A 23,518-nucleotide genomic window follows, 5' to 3' on the forward strand; every position below is an offset into this window, starting at 1 on the left:
CCAGAAGCCAGGCATGGTGGCGCACACCTGTAAACCCAGCACTTTGGAGGCTGAAGCTGGAGGATCACCAGCTAATTTGCCATCTTTAACCATATGAAGTATATTTGTGGTTATATAACAAGTTCAAGGCCAGCCTGGGCTACAAAGTGAATTCAAGGCCAAGCCTGAACTGCACAGTAAGACCTTTTGATTGGTTCATCAAGAAAGCCAGCATGACAAGCTGGCCAATGCCAATAACATATCTCACAGAATTAGGAAAAACAATCCTAAAATTCATTTGAAACCAGAGGAGAACTAGAATAGCAAAAGCAATTTTAGGTAACAAAGGCAAGGCAGGGGGCATCACAATCCCTGACATGAAAGTATACTACAGAGTTATTGCAATAAAAACTGCATGGCAAGACCAGGGATGTACCTGCCTGGCAAGCACAGGGTCCTGAGTTTGATTTCTGGTATCTAAATAAATAAATCTCTTAAGTGGATGAGACTAGAAAATACAGATACAACTCCAAACACACTCAGCCACCCTTTGTCAAACACAGACACATAAACACTTCCTTGTTGGAAGAAGGATAGCCTCTTTATAAAATGGTGCTAGACTGGGCATGGTGGCACATGCCTGTAATCCCAGCACTTGGGAGACTGAGGCAGGAGGATCATTGTGAGTCTGAGGCCAGCCGAGGCTACAAAGTGAGTTCAAGACCATCCTGAACTGCATAGTGAAAGCTTGTCTCAGAAAGACCAAAAACAACAACAAAAAAAAAATGGTGCTGGAAAAATTGGCTTTCCACATGCTAAAGATTAAAACTAAAGTTGAAATGGATCGAAGATTTAAATATTAAAACAGAAACACTAAATATGCTGGAAAACAGAATAGGTAGAACTCTTGAAGACACTGGTGTAGGCAAAGACTTTATGAACAAAACCTCGATTGCAAAAAAACTATCATAAAAAACAACGGCTGGGAATCTCATCTTATTAAAAGCTCTTGCACAGAAACATAAATCATCAACAAAGGGAAGCAATAACTCACAGTGTGGAAAAAAAATTTCACCAGCTGTTCCTTAGACAAAGGACTAATGCCCAGAATATATAAAGAACTCAAGAAGAAATCAGACCCCCCAAATTTAAAGAACCAATCCAAAAATGGACATCTAAGATGAATACACACTTCAAAGATGAAGAGATACAAAAGGCAAATACATACATGAAAAAATGTTCAACATCACTGCTCATTTGAGAGATGCAAATTAAAACAATGTTCAGATTTCATCTCACTCCAGAAAGAATGGCTATCACCAAGAAATCAACCAATAACAAATGCTGACAGGGCTGTGGGCAAAAAGAAACACTTCTCCACCTTTGATAGACTGGTGCAACCACTATGGAGATTCCTCAAAAATCTAAAATCAGAGGCTCCATTCAACCCAGCTATTCCCCTTCTTGGTATCTTCCCAAAAGAATTTAAAGCATCATACCAGAGTAACATATGCACACCCATGTTTACACTGGCATAGTTGATAATAGCTAAATCTTAGAAATGGCCCAAATGCCCATCAACGGATGAATGTAAAAAGGGTGTGGGTTTTTCTTTTATACAATGGAGTGCTACTCTACATAAAGAAAGATATATTTGAGACATTTCTAGTTAAACAGATGCAGCTTAAGACCATACTCTTAAGTGAAATGAATTGGACACACATTTAAATACTGCTTTTTTCACTGATCCAAGACACTGAAACCATGAATAAGGACCAAAATATGTAACAGATATTGGGAAATTGGAAGAAAATGTTCAAATGAAAAGGGGAACAAGGGAGGAGAGGGGAAAAAGGAAAGAAGGGATGAGAGAAAAAAAGAATAGAAGGAAAAAATAGAAACTGGACATGGTAGGACACGCCTGTAATACCAACACTCGGGAGGCTAAGGCAGGAGGATCACACTAAGTTCAAGGCCAGCCTGGGCTACACAGCAAGACTCTGTCTCAAAAAGCAAAAAAAAAAAAAAAAAAAAAGAAGAAAACAAAGCTCTTTCATATGGAACAAAATGAAGTGTAATTCCTTTTTTTTTTTTTTTGGTACGGGGAATCAAACTCAGGACCTTGCACTTGCCAGGCAGGTGCTTGTGTTGCTGAGCTATGCCCCCATGATGTGTAATTCCTAACAGATACCATATACACAAAATTTATTCCAGGTAGATTATAGATGTAACATGAAAAGTATAACTATTTAATATAACACATAGGATATTATCTTTACACCCTAAAGGTAAGGAACAATTTCTTGAACAAGAAAATACCCATCATAGAAATGATTGGTAAACTGAACTATGTTAATACTAACAATCTATTCCAGGGCTGGAGATTTAGCTCAGCGGCACAGCGCCTGCCTGGCAAGTGCAAGGTCGTGAGTTTGATTCCTGGTACCGGAAAAAAAAACAAAAAAAACAAAAATCTATTCCATTAAAAGACCATTAAGAATATAAAAGGGCAACTAGAGTTGTCCAACAAATTTGTCATAAACTGTGAATAAAAGAGCTCATTTATAGGAAATATAAAACAGAAAAGTCAAATGTGCAAATTCAAAAACAGACATGAAACTCAAAAGGTACATGACAGTACTAGCGGGTACAGCTCAGCAGAAGAGCACTTGCCTAGCATATGCAAGCCTCTGGGTTTGATACCCAGCCAAAGGAAAAAAAAAAAAAGTTAAAGGAACATAAGAGACTATATAGATGGCAAATACACTTATGAAAAAGGAATGCAACCTTATAATAATCAGGGAAATACAAATTTTAATCATAATACTGTTACCACACACTGACCAGAGTGACTAAAATTAAAAAGCCACTATTGGTAAGAGTATTAGCTGATACCAACTCTTTCGAATATTGTTCAGTATGATGTGCTAAAATTTAACCAATATGCATATCCTGCAACTTAACAATTTCTATCCTAAATATACATTCATCCAACAAAAAACAAGAATACTGTATTTATAATAATCCTAAACTGGAATATAAATATATGTCCAAATTTGTAATTGGTGCATATGCACTCAAAAAATATACACCAAGAAAAACAAATTATACATACATGAAAGAATGTGGAGAATCTCCAAATTATAATTTCAAATCAAACAAGCCAAACAAAAGAAATACATACAATCCCATTGATATGTTCAAAAACAGACCAAAGCAACTTAAAGTGTTAGAAGAGTAAAGAATGGTTGTCACCTTTGGACAACATTATGTTTGGAAGCAGTACTTAATTGACAAGGGATGATTTCTGCAGGACTAGGAATTGCTCAACCTAGGGAGTGGTTGTAAAGGTTATGTTTATCTTGTGATAATTCATTAAGCTCACTTTATTTGTATACCTTTCTGTATGTATGTTAAGATCTTCAATAAAGTTGTCTTTAAAACAGTATTAGCATACCATATTAACAACAAGACTGAAACAGTGTCTGAGTCCTCTCTTATAGCAGAAAATAATACACAACAATGAATCTCTAAGTCCCTTAAAAAGGTTTCATTCTCATACACAGCACAAGTGTTCATTATGGAGCTACACTAGCAGTACAGTAGCCACTTGTAACATGCAGCTTTAAATCTTAACTTATATTAATTAATTAATAATTCTATTTCTGAAGTTGCACTAAGCACTATTTAAGTGCTGACTAGCAACAAATGCCTAGAGGCACTGTACTGGACAGTGCAGATACAGAACTTTCCGTCACTGCAGAAAGTTTACTGCACAGAGGTGTTGTACAAAAAGACCTAGTTCAGTATCATACTCACTCCACTGTATTATCATATCATTCCATTAAACTTATTTTTGAGAACCAGTATATTGACATAAAATGTTTCAGCGAAAATTCTTACGAAAATGAGACAAACTATAGCACTACAGCATAGACCTCTAAAGTGTATTTAGATCTAAAAATACTGAGTTTTAAATCTTTCCACCTGGGAAAGCTACTAAACCACTATCTTTTGATTTAAATTTATGACAATTTTCAAAGTATGTATCCTACCCTGAGCTGTAGTTAAATGCAGTCATCTACATTTCTCACTGGTGAGTTACCTCCTGAATAAAAGACAGCTCTTCAATTTTATTTTACAAAGCAAAGACAATCAGCCCGCACATATCACTCTCAGAAAGTTTGCCCTAGCAAAGAAAGTGTATAGTAAGTTAACCTACTTTCTCACCAAGTCTCTTTAACCTGTAATATTATAATTCTAAATATGAAAATATCTTCATGTGTTTCTTACCTACTTTCTCACCAAGTCTCTTTAACCTGTAATATTATAATTCTAAATATGAAAATATCTTCATGTGTTTCTTATAGAAGCACTGAACCAAGTCACACCGGTAAATTTTTGGTGCACTTTTTTATTTATATCAACTTTATAATGGACCTGTTATCTCCAGATATATTTTTGCTAAAATTTTAATTGATTACTAGGTGATATATGAATAGTAAAATATTGTAAATAAAATTTCTAAGAAAAAAAAAGTTGATCTGAGAAATAATTATACAGCTGTTCAAACTGAAAAAAAATCATCAAGTTATATGCTTAAGAATACTTGTGCTTTCTCACATGTGTATTATATCCAGTAAGGTTTTGGTTTTTAATTTTCAAAAGATTCACAGGAAACTACAAAACCAATACAGAGAGGTCCTGCATACCCTTTACCCTGTTTCCACTCATACATTATAATGTTTCATAACTACAATATAATATAACCAAGAGGAAACTGATCACAGTTCAATACATGTGATAGCTCTATGCCAGGTTATCACTTGTAGATTTATGAAGCCACCATATTCAAGCTACAGAACTAATCGTCTACACGTACATTTATGTCTGCTTGTGTGTTTTTTTCATATTATGCACATGGTTCTGACTAAAGACAAAAAGAGAGTGAATGATGTAATTGCACAGAAGTAAAAAAAGAATTTAAATACCTATGTTTACGGATGAATGGATGTAGATGTGCACGCGTTTGTATGAATATATATACATACATACGCATATATAAGTAAACTATATATAACTAAATTCTGAGGCCATGCTGTGATAATTAGAGAAATTTTTCGCTTATTAATTATATACCTCTGCATCATTCAGATTTGCTAAAATAAATATGTATTATTTTTATAAGCAACAAAAACAATACTGACTTCCACTTGGAGGGCTAAACAGCTTTCTGTTATGTGAACCATTATCTCCTACTATTCTGTTTAAAAGTTTACTATTGTTTTCTAAAATGTATTATGATTTTTCTTAAGAAAAGGCATAGCCAGGTGTGGTGGACAGCTGTAATCCCAGCACTCAGAAGGCTGAGGCAGGAGAACTGCTGTGAGTTCCAGGCCAGCATGGGCTACAAAGTAAGTTCTAGGCCAGCCTGAACTGCATAGTGAAACCCTGCCTCAAAAAGGAAAAAAAAAAAAAAAAGAGAGAGAGAGAGAACACATAGAAGCTGGGCATAGTGGCACATGCCTATAATCCCAGCACTCAGGGATCTGAGACAGAAAGATAGTGAGTTCAAGGTCAGCCTGGGCTACATAGTGTGTTCAAGGACTACCTGAATTACATAGCAATACCCTGACTTAAAGAACCTAGACACACAGAGAGGCAGCGGAGGGGAGGAACCTGGATGAAAAATAATTTTTTTTTTAAAAAAAAGAGACTGGGGATGGGGATTTAGCTCAGCGGCAAAGCGCCTGCCTGGCAAGCGCAAGGTCATGAGTTCGGTTCCCGGTACCGGAGAAAAACCAAAAAAAAAATTAAAAAAAATAAAAAAAAGATAAAAAAAGAGACTACACAGAATCCTCTTCTATTTCAATGTCCCACAGAGTCGCGGCCTTGCAAATATAAACACCACTGTCTTTTGCATACCTGGTGGAGGAATCGCCACCCTACGGTCCTGTTCCCATGGAGGTGACAGAGATCCAGTGTCAGAAGGTGCTCTGTGAGGATCAGTTAACCTATCATAACTTGAGTCTCCTCTTTCGTTGCTAATCTGATGGTCCAGAGGATTCTCTAAGCCTCTTGAGCCTAATTAAAGGGGGAAAAAAAAAACATACAAATCTGTTTAATCTTAAAAATGCTTAAGACCTATCAACAAATAAAATCAAGATACTCTTTAAAAAGCAAATACAGAGTCTAACCAAGTTTCTCTAAGACACATGCAGACTACAATTCTAACAAAGCCATTTCTAGGATAAGAGAAAAATAATTTTGCCACATGCATAAACAAACACTGGCCTACATAATTCATTTTTAAATGCTATCATCACCATCATTTTACAGTGAAATCAATGGTTAAATCACAAATATTAAGTCTGAAAAATAAAGGTATAGAAAGTAAATTTAAAGTAAAGATATTTGTACTAGAAATGGATAATTATATAATTAGGTAACTACAAAATTAGATAATTACAGCATTAGGTTTCTGTTGCTTAAACTAATGTCAATAGTCAAAATGAGTATGATTTCAGTCATCTTAGAGGCTACTTACTACTTCAATAACTCCGCTACTACTCAAAGTATTTTGCAGAAAAACTTGTTTGGAAATGCAACTTACTCAGGTTATCTTAAAAGATATGCCAAAAATTGCATCTCAGTGTTGTAACATGACCCTCTAGTTCTGACCCAAAATTATTTTAACCAACTTAATTAAAACATTTATACTCACCAGATAAACTTAACTCTAAATGGCTTTTAAGTAATTTCTAAATATCACATTCACATTCAAAAAGAGAACTCACAAGCTCTGAAGGCAAGTCTAAAACAAATTTCAAAAACTAAGGGCCGCTGAAATAAACACTTCAAAGGTAACATTTATTTGGATATGAAAACCTAGCCTGCTAATACTTCTAAAAGGGTGGAACCATTTTAAAGGTCCCATCTGAGGCCTGGGGTGCACCTCAGTAGTCAAGTGCTTCCCTCGCACATGCAAGGCCGTGGGTTTGATCTCCAGCCCTGGGCAAATAAAAATGTTACCCTTTTATGGTCACAGGAACAACAGTACCTTAATATCCCACATTCGATTAAAGTGAAAAAGTAAGGGTAAAAAGTATTAATACCTTACTTGTCTGTCATTGTGGGGGCAATTAAGAATCTCAAAATTCTATTTTCCACTAAATAAACACTTCTTTCCAATGAATAACTTTTAAATGTTTTTTAATAAAAAATCTAAAATGCTTGTCCCATTTTAGCATATCCTTTAAAAGGAGGGACCAAAATTAACTTGACCTTTTCTTAGAAACGAAAAAAATCAGTGGAAGCATTGTTGTTTAATATATATAGTAATCTTTTTAAAAAACTTCTAGCTACTCATTTGTAGGGTCAGGTCAAACTGGCTTTTATGTCAGAAGGTCAAATACAGTACCATTTTTTCTTTATGGTTGTGTATCTATTAAAATCCCCAAACCTTTCCTTTCGTTTGTTTATCCTTCTAATTAGAAGAAGGCAGCCAGAAAGGCAGAAAATGCTCAAGAATCAGTTAGACTGATTTTATTTCTAGCTTGATGCAGAGTTTTAGACACATTTAAAAATTTCACCTGATTGCTCACAACCACAGGACCAAAGCTACAGGGTAACTGACCAACCGGGTGAAAATTACTAAGGGTTAAAGTTTTTTTTTTTAAGACTAAACCTATACACAATTTATTTAAAATAGTTTTCTTTATACTCAATCTTATTTAAGCATAAACTTCATAAAAACTTTGAAGTTTAAAAAGATAATCAAGAGAAAAAAACACTCTTTATCCTTCTTTGGTAGGTTATAGAAATCTAGTCCAAAGCAACTCTTTCAAGCCTGCTGATAACTTACCAAAAACTTCTGTAGCTTTTTAAACAAAGAGTAAAACACCTTTGCAAGTAATCTAAACACACTGTATCCTGAAAGCAATTAAATAGGAGAGGAAAGTGATTTAAATAGGAGAGGAGAAATCAAAGGTAATTTTCACTCTTATTTCAAATAATTGATTACAAGCAATCCTTGACTTATGTAATTGAACTGCCAGGGACTCACATATGCATCTCAGCCAGCTGTACCCCACCCAGGGTGCTGTGTGAGACTGCTACCTGCTACTCACGGGCGGTGTGTGAAACTTAAGTCTTAATTACCATTCTCTTTCAGTGAAATGGAGTAAGGCTGACAACACCACAAATCATCAAAACTGTAATGATAAATACTGTTTCATGTAGTGTTTCAATTACTATATATCCCCCATGATGAATATAACTGCTATGTACTGTAAACATGTCCTGATACAAATAAAAATGAAAAAAGGATTATGTTATGTTGGTTCAAAATATGACTGGATATACAACACATTTCTCACTGCAAGTCACAGCGAAAAACTGGGGTGGGAGTGTCTGACAGCACTACGGCCTACGCTTCCACAGCAACACGTGATTTTCAAGTTCCATCCCCTTCCTCAAGGGCCCAGTGCACCCCGGCTCCACCTATCACCCAGGCCACAGCACAGACTGCAGGGCTCCCAGTCCCAACAACACAAGCACAGGCTCTCTCTGAGGTGAGGCCAGACTGTGGGCCCAATCTGCAGAGAACTGGGAGTGAGGGAGTGGAATAAAGTAAGGACAGAAGATATAAATAGGGAATGGAGAAAGGGAGATTATCTCATGACCATAACGTAGGAGAATGATTTCCTCAATCCTCTGAAGGCAGCACCAAAGGAACAGTTCCAAATATATTTAAGAACGGCAGCTTCCTCAGGAAGATTCCCTCAGAAACTATTTAATTGAGTATTATCAGCAGGATGTGATGGCACACACATATAAAGCCAGCACTCTGTGAAGCTGAGGCAGGAGGACTGCAAAGTCTGAGCCCAGCCTGGGCACCTTGGCAACTGTGGGAAACCCTGTCTCAAAATAAAAATTTTAAAAAGGCTAGAGATGTAGCTCATTAAGATTCTACATTCAATTCCCTGCACCAAATTAATTTGAGTACATGAGCTTTGACATGTTGGGCAAAATTTGATGTTTTTATACGGACTCTGTACTTTATGTTCTTAGCTCAAATTCAATCTGTTAAAATCGCTGAGAAAAAGGATGGGAACACTTCACTAGTGAAAAATACCACCAGCTATCATAAAACACAGACTTGAGGACTTGGAATATAGCTCAGGGGCACAGTGCCTACTTGGCAAACATGAGGTCGTGAGTTTGATTCCCACTACGAAAAAAGAAAAAGAAAACAACGATTTGACCAGGCATGGTGGTGCACACCTGTAATCCCAGCACTCAGGAGGCTGAGGCAGGAGGATCATTTTGAGTTCAAAGCCAGCCTGGGCTACAAAGTGAGCTCAAGACCAACCTGAACTGCATAGTGAGACCCTGTCTCAAAAAGACCAAAAAAAAAAAGAGAACACATACTTGAGACTAAAAACCTAAGACTTTTGATTTTAGAATAGAACTTTTATTTCTTTAATTTGGCCACAAACCCAGGAAAATCTTTAAAGCAACCTGACAAAGTGAAGAAACTTAGGTCAGAGAATGAAAGCGGAAACCTCAAGCAAACAGGTTTGCAAGGGCGCAAGAGGCTCTGTGACGCCAGGGTGACAAGGAGGCGGCAAAGCAGAAAGATGAGAGCTACGCTTGAGCTTGAGGCAGCAACAGAGATTTTCAAGAACAGCTGAGGGCGTGGGCATAACCTACGTTCTCAAAGTTATCAACAAACGAGTCAGTTCTCCTTAAAGGTTCTAATGCAACTCTGCCTACAAGGGTACCACTGAAATGCTTCACTCTAAAAACAAAAAAGATCCTTTCACTGCCTCATTTTCAACAATAAAAGATAACAGTGAAGTTTTAATTTTTTTTTAAATTCTACATTCTAATAATGTTTTATCAAAACCAAATTCGATGTTAGATTAAACTGTTAATCTACTTTATGTATTCTTTGAAAGTCTTATTGTATGTAATATATACTTTTTTTTTATTGCTTTTTAAAAATAAGGTATGAGCCAGGGGTGGTAGCTCACACCTGTAATCCCAGCACTTGAGGCTGAGGCAGGAGGATTGCTGTGAGCCGGCCTGGGCTACATAAGCAAGTCCAAGGCCAGCCTCCACTACCATTGTGAGACTCTGTCTCCCAAAAAAATAAAAATAAAAATAAGACATGCATATGAAATCCTTTATCAAAATGTTATCTATTATGGGTTGAAAATCCCTTATCAGAAATGGTTAAGACCAGAAGTGTTTCTGATTCTGAAATTTTCTGTATTTTAAATTATTTGCAGAGTTTAGTGGCTAAGCATTTGAAATCTGAAAGTATGAAATACGAAATGCTCCAAAACCCACCACTTTTTGAGTACTATGCCACAAAAGTTCTGGACTTCAGAACACTTTGGATCTCAGATTTTCAGAGTTGAAATGCTCAGTTTATGTAACACTGTTTCCAAGAGAACAATATATTAAAATTAGATGTTGCGGAGACCCTTTTCCAAAAACAAGTAACCCACAATAAGTGCAAGGAATGCCTGTATTTTCCAAGTGTTTGTTTTACAAATTACTTTAAAGGTAAGTTCAGATGAAAAATATAAAGTAAGGAAGAAATTTAGAATAATAATAATGTTTAAACAATATACCTCGTCCTCCTCCCCCTGGAAGCAAAGGTGAGAGTCTGAGTGGACCCTCCAACAAGGTTGGAGGAGAGAGAAAAGCTCTCGTTTCAGATGAAGGCCGACCCAATGGTGAGGGACCATATGGGGAATGCTCTGGAATAATTAAAACAGCATATTTAAATTCATACTTTCAGTTAGCTACACTATAAAGACAGAACCCCATTTCAACAATTACCATCAGGTCACCCTCTTGCCAACTTTAGTTTACTCCAAGTGCTAAATGCTCTGCCTCTGGTTTTGCTAATACAGGCCTGAATTAAATAGGGAATCTAGTATTTCTGAAGTCTACCAAACAGACATGGAATAAAAACATTACTCTACTGGTAATTAATACACTTAAATAACCACAAAGGTTAAACAAAGGATGTAGAGGAAATTTTGGAGTAAAGGAGAACTTGGGAGCAAGAAACACACTTTGTTTTGCTGTTAATGGCAGTATGGTTCCAGGTATTTCAGCTGATGAGGGTTACAACAGGGCAGTGATCATGTAAATCACGACAAGATATGCTGTGTTTGGGCTACGAAATGTCTGAGTGAAACTCAGATTCTGAAAAGTAGAAAAATGCATGAAATGCTCTAAAGCATCAGAAATTACATTTGATTTCTTACCAGTAAAAACGAGTTTACATATACTAATTTATCAGAAAAATCACTTTCTCCATAACCCATATAACCAAGAGCTCTAATATTTTACAAACTTAACCACTCCCAAAATAACTGTTATACTTTAAAGGTTAAAATTCAACAACAAAAACCAAATTTAAAATATCACTTAAGCAACACTTTTACATATGGTGAATCAACGGTTAGAACACTCAACTACAGCAAAAGATCAAAGCATTATTAACCCTCCCTGAGGCTTTTGTATTGCATTTAAAAAAATTCCTTCTATATACTACCCCCTCATCCAAACTATTACTACTTAAAATTCATAATAATCTGGTATTTTTTAAATGTAGAAGCAGACTTTCATTGTAAGAAAAGTTGACTATCAAATAATTTTTATAACTTTCAAAGGTTATTAAAGTGAAATTCTCTTCATTTAAGCATAGATTTATTTTCACTGCTGTAATATCTTAGTTCCAATATAAGAAAACTATCCTTGGGCTGATGATATAGCTCAGTGGCATAAGTGCCTGCCTGGCAAGCACAAGGTCCTGAGTTCAATTCCCAGTACCAAAAAAAAAAAAAAAAACAACTATTCTTAAACATTTAAACCATATAGAATAGTTTGTGATCATTACAGATGCCATCCCAAAATGAAAAGAAACATTAAATACATTTTACAAAGAATTGGTTCCCCACGAGGTAAATTAAATCAATCAAAATGCAGATTAAGTTTTCCCCACCTTTTAAATTACACAAACACTTTAAAATTGACTACTTTAATTCCTATGTTTATAATCCAAGCAAATTTAAAAGTAAGGTAAATGTAAATGTAAACAGTCACAATGCCATTCTATTTAAGTATTTCTTACTCATTTATTCTTCCCCCAAATTATGAGTACCTTACTAAGTGTCAACTGAGAAAAGAAGATACCAATACCTTCTTTTTATTGCTAGGGAAAGAAATCCCAGACACTTGAAATTTTTAAGAGCTTGGAATAGAATCCCAGCTCTAAAACCTAAGTTATCTATAAAGAGTAGTGTTAATTTATACTAATATAAGCTTTATTACAATATATAAATATAATATATATTTTAAATTAGGGGTTAAAAAAAAAAGACTACCTCTGCCAAATGCTGTATTTGGAACATCAAGTGCATAAGGATCTTTTTCTAAAAGTTCAAATTTAAACTCTGTTTCAGTTAATCTGCAAATAGAGAACAAACATCACTAAGTTACTTTTCCAAGAGGAGCACCCATATTTCAAGAAAAATGCCACTGCCAAGTAAAGCTACTCTGTGCTCAGTACTGACATCCAGAACTAGATCCTCCACTCTGACCACATGACCTTGCCACATCCATTACTTATTTTGGGGCAATCAGTTCCTTGCTGCTTATGGATAGTGATGTTTTGCTGAGGTCTGGGACTATTGCATTCTTTCTTCAAAACTAAACTACAACGTAAAGTAAGTACTATTTCACAGAATCCAAGTTTCTGAAATGTAACAACCACGACAACCAGTTCAAATCCATCATTTTATAACGAAGAAAACTAAGGGTAGGCGTTTAAATGACTTATTACAAATGAAAGCACCAGGATTAAAACACAGCACTCCTGAGGTGATATGCTTTCCATTATAATTGACCCACATGACTCCAATCAGAACATAAAACTGGAAATCCCTTTAACTCATCCTACTATTTTAGCTGTAAACTTTTCATCTTAAAAATGGGAACTTTCAAATAAATCTTATGCTAGTTCTTGACCATCAGACCTGAAATAAAACCTTTAATCATTTTATTCTAAATTTCTGACAGTAAAGACAAGAGGAATAAAACTAATATTTAATAATGTTAACCATACAGCCTGACAAAACATAAAACTCTCAGAAAACTGTTATTATCTCCATAGAAAATCATTTAAACATCCCTTCTACTGTACACTGATCATCTCCCTTCCATTCTATTATTGTACAACAATGCCACCCAATACAACAAAACCCGGGGATGAGAGAAAAGAAACATAGGTTCCATACACTGAGTCAAAAAAAAAAAAAAAATGCTGATACTCTAAGCATACTGTATCAGAAAGATTTCTCTATTTATTTTCTTTCCTTTTTACCTCTCTGTACCTGTACTGGTTTAAAAAGAATTTTAATTATACTTTTTACAGAAGAATTTGGGAATAGTTTCCTTCAAGTTCTATTTCAATGACCTTTCCAAGACAACTATCTCAAATAAAAAACTAGTCATACCTAGTAAAACTAAGATATTTCACAACTAGATATTCTAGTATATTGCAAGTTTACTTATTTCTCCTTAAAAAGTCTTATGCAATTAAATAATAGTAGTGACTAACTTTAAATTTTGAAGTGCTCCCTGTAAGGTACTTACTTTTGTCTGTTGTAAGCATTTTCTTTCCTTAACTCGTTGAGGTTTCTTTCAGCAGTCCGAGCTGCCAACTTAAAGAAAATAACACCTTTTAAAAATTATTTTATGCAAACTGAAAATGAAAGAATAGCATAAATGTCACAATGATGGTATCACAGTGATGGCATAAAAACAGCACAATCCCCGAAGTACACATTTCATAAACTCGGTGTAAAACACTAAATTTAGGAAAATATTTAAACAGGAACGAATTTCATGTAAGCAGAAGATACAAGCTTGAACTAGAGTTAATCTTGTGTCCAGTGACATTTACTGTCTAGATGTGAAACCATGGATCAGCACATTTGCTGATACAAACACCCGGGTAACATGGTAAGACCATACAAGCTTAGAGCAATGGCAACGTGTCTCAGAGTCACTATGCATAGCAGCCCTCGTTATGCAACAATGCAGTCATGCACACAGAGAAATACTGTGACTCTGGGAAACCCTAAAGGACTGCAGTAACTCACCTGCACAGGTCATTTTTTAAAATGGCTGAATGTAATCAATGTTGCACACCTGTTAAGTACATAATTTATACAGATGGCATTCCTCTAAGTATTTTACATTTGTTTAATGATATTTGGATTTAATAAAAAATTAAGATCAGAGCACAAATAGGCATGATGGCATAAGCCTGTAATCTTAACATTGGGGGCCAGTGGCTAAAGCGATGTTGCCACAAGCCTGGGCTACATAGTGAGTTCAAGGTCAGCCTGAACTACAGAGCAAGACCCTGTCTCAAAAAGAAATTTTTAAAAATCAGATTATATATTATAGAAAACCAAGCTTTTATTTATAATAAATACCAAGAACATGCAATATTCCTAAACAGTTGTTGGAAAAGCTGAACTTTTACAACGCATGGTACTGCATGTTCCGGTCATTCTGCGGGCTCTGGAGATAACATGCAGCAACACGGACAACATCCGCCACAGTAACGCAACTCACTGGGCTTTATGAGGTGTGATCAAAACTAAAGTGAATGTTTAAAGAAAAATTTTTAAAATTTCATTATAGTAAAAGTCAAATTGCCACTAATTCCTCTCAAACTATTCCCCCTCCTTTTTTCTCCACATCCAAAGGTTTATTTACTTGACAAAAATACAAATGATGTTATTACAAATAAAGAGAAGACTCCAGTTAGTAAAATCTAAAGCTTTTATGTACTTGTAGTCACCCTTGCTTTAAGTACCCTTATCCCATCATTTTTGTCACTTTCTGAAGCAGTTCTGGAAGTCCTCTTTTTTAAGTGTCTTTTTGCAGCTGCCTGGATGTCCTGAATTGATTCAAATGTTTATGGCAATTTGTCTAATAAAACATTACAATGTCTCCTTATCCGCCTTATTCACCACCTCTGGCATCATGCAACTTCTTTGCTCAAGTCAAAACGACCATGAAAAATAAGCATTTTGAATTAATTCATGACATTAAGACAGGACAGCACAACTAAAGATACTTCTCAAGAAAGGACTTCCAGAACTTCTCCAGAAAGTGGCAAGAACAATGGGGAAAGTGTGTTCGGAGTGAAGAGAAATCTTCCGAGGGGTATCAACAGTAATGTGTCTTTTCTTATAATAAATTTTTTAAAATTTAACATTAGCCATATATTTGATCATACCTAACAGCATGGAAAGGTAGGCAATTTAGTCTAGAACTATGCCTTTACAAGTAAAAGGAACTATACTGTCAGATTTGCTTTCACTTAAAACTGTGAACTACACTTTAGAACTGACTTTAGTGAAAAAATAAATTATGTAGACATTTGCAAAAAGCACAGCTTAAATTATTTTAGCACTCACTATCAAAAAAGATTCCATGTGTAAATCTTTTTCCAATATGTAATTATATGATCAATTTTATACTAACAAAAAAGTTACACTAATAAAATTTTAGTTAGTAAAATAAAATATTCTTTTAACTGTTAACAATGTAGAACCAAAATTATTTCTGAATGGTTTCTACACAGTATAACACATTAAGTCTTAAGACACTCATAGTTAATAAACTAGTGACATAACAGACACTTTACAGAAGTATGTATAAAATAAGCTGACGGTAAGTGATTGCAGATTTTTGAAATGCTTACAAAGGTTAAATAAAACTGTAATTTCAGTGACTGACCACTTTGCACTCTAAAACACTACTATTTAAATAGCGACTACTTATAATATACAAACTATTGTTAGGTGCAGACATTAAGCAAAAAGAAACAAACAGTTCCTGCCTTATGAAATTTAAAGTTTTGTGGTCTGAGCAAATATAAATGACTACAGTAAAGAACACAATACTTGCCACAGGACATATAAAAACGGTACAAAGTGAGTCCAAAAGGACAGGATTAAATCTAGTAAGATTAAGCAGAGAAATTCTTAATAAAGAAATACCTGAAATTGTAATCATAAAAAAGTAGAAACAAAACTAAAGGTTCAAACCAGGCATGGTGGTGCATGCCTACAATCCCAGCATTCAGGAGGCTAAGATAGGAGGACAGCCACAGTTTGAAAATGCCGGGACTACACAAGCAAGTTCAAGGCCAGCCTGAACTGCATAGTGAGACCCTACCTCAAAACAAAATATAAATAAATAAATAAAGATTCATCAAATGAGAAAGCTTTTATAAATTATGAAACATTCATAGAAGAGTATCTTTGATATATTGAGAGCAAATTTTTTAATGTTTAATAAAAATTTATTAGCCAGGAGTGGTGGCACACATCTGTAATCCCAGCACTTGAGAGGCTGAATCAGGAGAATTGCTATGAGTTCATGGCCAGCCTGGGCTACATAAGCAAGTTCAGGGCCAGCCTGCACTATGTAGTGAGACCCTGCCTCAAAATAAAAAAAAAAAACAAAAAACAAATAAAATCCATTTAAAAAACATTTTGTCATTGATCTTCATAAAAATTCTCCCCCTTCCTTCAAACCCATCTAGCCTACTGTTCTCTTTTTTTTTTTATTAGTACACATTTGCAGTACATAACAGTTATACCCATTGTGGGGAAGAGATACATGTACATAATACATCTCAAATCTTTTTATGTCCCCTTCCTCTGCCTCGTTCTCTCGGTTTCCTGAAAGCAAGTTATAAACAGTAAAATACAGTAATAGGATTCATTATTTTAAACATATATATATACACACACACACACATATGTGCGTTTATATTTAAATTCATTCAAGCAGTACAGACAAATGAAAATGATACTGGTAATTATTTCTTTGTATATGACCTGAACTTTTAGTATGAACTCATCACTGATGCAATTAAGTGATTTTTTTTTTAAATTCTATCTTAATTTTTCACCTAATTTAAATAAGCAGTACATCTTCTGAAAGAAATCTGACAAAAGAACCATAAAAGAAATTAAAACTTACCCAATTATCATGTGCTTTTTTCTCATGGGAAATAATCTGAAAAACAAAGGTATAAAAATACTTACAATTATTTTTCCTAAGTAAAAACCACTTATATCTACTACCATAATTTAATGTACAACCTATAAACTCATAATGCCCCAAACATCTTTGGAGAGACAGTAAACATTTTAAAGCAAATTTTCAGGTACACATGATCTATTCTATTTTACTTTTAAAACAAAAACTGAATGTACAAACATGATTGTTATCGAGGAAATTTCTATTTTTTGCAGTGATCAACTCAACAAGAGTTTCTGACTAACAGATAACCAGCCTGACTAAATATCAGACCCCAGCCAGGCTTGGTGGTACACACCTATAATCCCAGCACTCAGGAGGCTGAGGTAGGAAGGATTACTCCAAGTCTAAGGCCAGGCTGGGCTGCATATTAAATTGAAGGCCACTTTGCACTACATAGCAAGACCCTTTCTTAAAAAAAATTGAGAGCTCAGTGTTGATCCATGTATATTTATGCCATGTAATCCACATTCCCAAGGAAGCAGGGAACTTTAAATATGATTGTTTTATCTCAGAATCCTTAGCTCCCTAGAAATGGTCCACAGTCACATGCCATACTTAAAGAGAAATGGATGGTCAAATAATTCTATTCCTCATCAATTCAAACAAATCAAAATTGGTTTAAATCACACACACACACACACACACACACACACACACGTACCTGCCCTTGATAAGATTGAACGGTTCTCTCCAATTCTTCCTCAAGATCTTTGGCTCGTGCTCTAAAAGGAACAAATAATTATTCTACCACAGTATTAAAATATAATAAACACTCTAAAAAATATCAAAGCACCCCAATGCTCCATTTGTGTGATAAACAACTCCAAAACTCATGTTAAGAAATCACCTTTAAGGAACTGTAAAGAATATTCTGTCCTGATCTAAGTGTATTTTTAACACTTGTTTGGTATAATTTATTTTTTTTTTTTTTTTTTTTTTTTTTTTTTTTTTTTTTGGTTTTTCTCCGGTACCGGGAACTGAACTCACGACCTTGCGCATGTCAGGCAGGCGCTTTTGCCGCTGAGCTAAATCCCCAGCCCCCTGGTATAATTTATTGATTGCCATCCAGTTGCTCCAAAAGGGTTCTTCTCCGCCTTTCGAACCCTCACTCAGTCCACTGCCGCAAGCATCCCCAGTACCACAATGCTTCCCCGTCTTTTTCTCAAGTGATTTGTGTTTTGATTCCAATCTGTCCTTTTCATTTTCCTGATCTTTTTTTTTTATCCTTTCCTAGCTCAGCATCTGATTCCAGAGAGTCAGATTCCTGTCTCCTCTTCTTTTCTTCTATGCTCCTCTGCTTTGTTACATAACTTCTAGCAGACTCCACACTAGGAGAACGCTCTGAAGCAGAAGGGGACTCTGCCTGCCGACTTTCTTCTTTGAATGGCCGTTGTCATCATCTGAACACGACTCCGACAGACAGTGGGAACATTTCCTATGACGTTTCTTAGGTTTCAAAGAATATTTTTTACTCTCTGAATGATGATGCTGGCTCTTGCTCAAGGACATACATAAAATCTTTGAATATTCTTTTTCTTTCAGACTCTACAGTTATATCCTCAAATGCTGGTTCTTTTACAGATCTCTCCAGGGTATTTTCCCAAATGGCATCCTGACCTATTTTAACCTGAAGATACCACCTGCTTTTATCTGAAGCAAAGTTGCACAAAGGCTACAATATATACTTTTTTTTAAGAAGCATGACCCTGGAAGATGTATTCAGATGCCAATAACCTCAGCAGAATTCTAGGAAACTAACAACTTTTACAAACTAAAATATTACTTTTTACCTTTATAAGACTAACAAAATAAGTCCTTGTTTTGGATAAAACCAAGCTTACCCCTTCCCAAAGGTAAAACCAAAATATCACAAATACATATTATGGACACTATTATATCCTGTTTCCTTTTTCTCTATTTCTTTGGGTCTAGTGAAGATTGAATCAAGCTAGTCTTACAAACTTTATCAGGATGCTAATTGTGGCTTATTTTTCTTTTTATAGCATACATACTGTGCAACTCATTAATATTATATACATTCTTCCCATTTGAACTGAAAAGTAAAAGATCTTAAAATTCATGTGTTCATGAATTTCTTGATATTAACATAAAACAGAAATGTTCATATGCAGATGTGAGCTTTAAAATTCACATACCCTTAAAATGAAAACATTTTTCCTTTTCATATTTTCTGTATAATTGTGTAACAGTAAGAATTCTGAATGAAAGCAATGAAATAAAAGGCTGCTTTATCTTCTTCTCTATTACTGAATTTTTAGATAACCTCATGCACCCCCCCAAAAGAGTATTAAATACCTGTAGGTCTCCAGCTCTTCAGCAGCATGGCTAATCTTTTCATCCAGTTTAGAAAGTTTCTCCTCTTTTTCTAACCGGTAATTTTCCTCTACTGTTAATTTCCTTAAAACAAGTGCATTATTTCTTTTAATACGTGTCACAAAATAATCAATTACATCTTTTTAAATTGTATCAAGACTGGTGTTTCTTCTATAACAATTTTTAAAATACCACTACAAACATCACATGCAAGAAAAAAGCAGTAAACATTTCTGGTGTGGAATATTATAAACTCAAAATTGTATTGTATCCGGTATATACTATTGAAATTATGGTCTCAAGAGTTTATGCCTGGTGCAGTGGTGCACACCTGTAATCACAGCACTCAGAAGGCTGACACAGGAGGATTGCTGCAAACCTGAGGCCACCCTGGACTACACAGTGAGTTCAAGGCCTGCCTGAACTGCATGGTAAAACCCTGTCTCTAAAAGACAACAAAAAGTCTTCTTTCTTAATTTATCAAAAAAATAAGGTTATAAAGATAAATGCTAATAACAACTATTATGATTATACATCATTTATCAAGCCTTCTTATATAGAAAGTATTAAGTATTTTAGACAAAAAAGTTACCATCTAATAAACTATATTGCAATATTTTTAAATTGGTGATTAAAAATAGGAATTAGGCCATACCAACTAGTTTAAGAGACTAAAAATAATAACAGAATAAACCCAAAGTGAATAATATTAGAAGCAGTACCAGTCCTACTTACTAGTCTCAGTTTTTGTTTTTTGTTTTTTGAGACAAGGTCTCACTATGTAATTCATGCTCACCTTGAATGTGCTGCAATCCTCCTGCCTCAGCCTCCCGAGTGCTAGGATTGTAACAGTGCGCCACCATGCTTGGCTATTCTTAGTTCTTTTAATAGTAATAATAAGTAATTTATTGAGCCATTAGTATGTGCTATTAGTCTAGCACAGTATCGAGCCATTCCAGTGGTGGCAAGCCTATGGCCCATGTGACACACGCCAGGCTGTTAGTATCACGGAAAGCCACCACTGGAAGAGCCCTTTATACATGTTCTGATATTTAATTACTAAAATACCTCTAAAAGAAAGGCACTATTATTATTCCTATTTTACAAAAATGAAAATAAAGCACAGAAAACGTCACACTAGGTGCATTACTTAACAACAGGGATCTGGCGAGAAACGTGTCACTGGGCAATCTGGCCCCATCACACGTACATCAGAGTGTCCTCACACAGACTGAGACAGTCACGACGTCACTCGGCAGCGTAACCGTAAGACAGCCACACATACGGCTCTCCGCTGACCAACACAGCATTCTGTGCCGTGTGACTGTAACTGGACCAAGGCAGAGGGCTCCCAAGTCCTCTACATTACCCAGATCGCTCCACGTAGTATTACTAATGCTGTTCTCTCAAGAAACAGTAGTGAACAACACAGAGATGTCTCCTGTCTTTTCTGAACTTTGTAAAGGAATACCACAAACTTCCAGAGAAAAAGCACTGGACACAAGTAAATGTTTCATAGTCTATACACTATATGCCTACTGCTTAGAAAGTACTCCCCTAGGGGAATCTTTCTGTAAGTCCTGTAAGAAAAGTGATTGCCCCAGGAAAAGCACAAAGGTAGAAGGGCACAGGTATGGAAGGAAGGGTGTCTCTCAGACTGTACACTGAAGATGGCCAGCCACTCGCTGACACCCCACCCCCCGAGACTTGAGCTCTTATTTACCCTCCCCTCGATTCCGTGACGGCCTATAAAAGGTAGAAATCACACTGTGAAAGGAAACCCAATGAGACAATTACAGAACAATCATATCTCCGCAGATTTAAAGCAACACACTAAGTTCCTGGGTTCTACATTTTTACTTCTCTGCAGTATCAAATTTGGAGAAGTGCTAACTAATAATGTAATATAAGTCGTGAAAACCATCATGCCAGAAAACGACCGAGTCTACATTATACTGCACGCAGGAGAAAGTTTCAGTCTAACACCTTCTTGGTTCTGTCAACTCTCTATGTTTTACTCTGAAGAATAACTAGGAGCATAATTCCTTGAATTTGAGCAGTACCTAGTTTAAGAATGTAATATATAATATTTTGGGAATTAAAATCACAATGAAGGTAACATACACAGGTATGATACTATTAGGTCTCTCATTCTTGCTCTGAAAATCTACAGAAAATAGCTTCTTTTCTTTGAAATTTAAACATATCTAATTAAAATCCCATATCAACCATACATACTTTTATTCAAAAAAAAAAAATACACTCAGAAGTATTTCTGTCACCTCAAATAATCTCTTTATGTTCAAAATATATTTCCAGTACAGTGGTACCTCAGTTCACGAACTTAATTCTTTCCATGATTCTAGTCTCAGACTGAATCAAATGAGAATCAAATCAAATTTCCGCATAAGGGCAACACTGAACCTAACCACTGAATGTGATTTGGTTCTCCTCTGATTCAGTTTGCACCCAGAATCATGGAAAGAATTAAGTTCGCAAACAGAGGTACCGCTGTATCTTCTAAGTCATTCTAAAAGAATGTTCTTAGGTTTACTCACTGAAACCCTGAGGCTATACTTCAGCTTCCCCATTTAGTCAAATTTATTTCTCCTCTATAGCCTGTGAAGTCCAAACCGGCCCACAGGTCCATGATGAATGTTAAGTTTTCACCTATGAATTTAATCCAAAGCACTGAGATATACAGCTTGGCAGAGAATGAGCCTAACCAGCTAACTACCCAACACCCTCATCTCAATGGAGCATTAATATTTTCTACCAACTGACAAGTATATACAGGAGCTTCTTATAATTTATGCTAGTTACATTCTATGAAGCTGCCACAGCCCTGATTAACAAATACAGGAATCACTGTTCCTAAGGGTAATACAGGATTAGGGTCATATTAGCTTCTGGTCATAACAACTTTATCAAGAAATCAATATACATTCTTGCTTCATTTTACTGAAACGCACACTGTTGATTTATGAACACTGTCCTCACAACCAACAGTACTACAACTCATGCCTGAACAAAGTTTATGTGACGTGTATTTTCCCCATAAAGTATCTCACGACCTTCTTGTACTTCAGAATACTAGACAGCACCTCAGCGTTATGCTTGGGGAGAATTTTAAACAGCTAAATCATCCAAAACAGCACAAAAATGTAAAAGATGTGCTACTAAACACTATGAAAACAACTCCTATCTCCTGCCTAAGAGTTAAAACCAGAAAGGCAGAGAGCTGCCTCACTCAGCCTTGGCTGCGCAATTCAGACTTTTAGAGTTTTCAGCATGTCCACAAATGGCCGCAAGAACTCTGCAAGAACCGATTTGAGGGCTACAAATAAATTTCACAAAGTAGGCAAAATTGCACATACACAGTAAGATGAGGCAGGAAGATTGCCAGAAAATCAAAGCCAGCCTAGGCTACACAGTGATTTCAAAGCCAGCCTAAACTAAACAGTGAGACCCTGTCTCAAAATACTAGTAATAATAAAAGTAACAATACAGTTTTTCCTCACCTGTGGAGTTTCCTTTCATTTTCCTGATACAGTTCAGTCATTACTTCAAGTTTCTGCTGAAGCCTCTGACTCTCACTTGCAAGCTGTGTATTTTGTGACTGCAGTGACGCTTGTTCAGCCTGGAGATTTTTAATACGCTCTACAGAAAATTTGGAAAACTCAAAGAAATAAATATTCTGATGTACACTGACATTTCAAAAGATAAAAACTACTAAAAATAATTTATAATCTAACTTCAAAAACAATGGGAAACCTGTAAAGTCTTTTGTTCATGCAAATTTTTTTTAATATTTTACTTAAGGAGCTATATACTTTGTTCTAATTTTTTCATTAGTATATCCTTGCTATACATCATAGTTATATTCAATCTGGGGAAGTGGCACATGTACAGAGCATATCTTCATTTTCGATCCTCTCACCTCCCTCCCCTATCACCATCCCATCTCTATGACTACCTCTCTGCTTCCTACAATTTCTCCTTTATTTTACTCTATTCGTGTCTCAGATTTGTCATATAAGAGAAA

General features: G+C 35.6%; 1 protein-coding gene across 1 annotated transcript in view; it reads right to left on the reverse strand.

Moving 5' to 3' along the window:
- Ctage5 (CTAGE family, member 5) overlaps positions 1-23,518 on the reverse strand; it is a 112,765-nt gene that overhangs the window by 11,988 nt on the left and 77,259 nt on the right. The window contains exons 23-26 of the mRNA XM_005376883.2: positions 13,660-13,727; positions 12,390-12,472; positions 10,623-10,751; positions 5,905-6,063 (exon numbers count right to left, since the gene is read on the reverse strand). Coding sequence (XP_005376940.1) covers positions 5,905-6,063; positions 10,623-10,751; positions 12,390-12,472; positions 13,660-13,727 — 439 coding nt within the window. The remainder of the gene's footprint in view (positions 1-5,904; positions 6,064-10,622; positions 10,752-12,389; positions 12,473-13,659; positions 13,728-23,518) is intronic.

Source organism: Chinchilla lanigera, unplaced genomic scaffold (genome assembly GCF_000276665.1).
Source record: "Chinchilla lanigera isolate Chin_1 unplaced genomic scaffold, ChiLan1.0 scaffold00008, whole genome shotgun sequence".
NCBI classification, from domain to species: domain Eukaryota; kingdom Metazoa; phylum Chordata; class Mammalia; order Rodentia; family Chinchillidae; genus Chinchilla; species Chinchilla lanigera.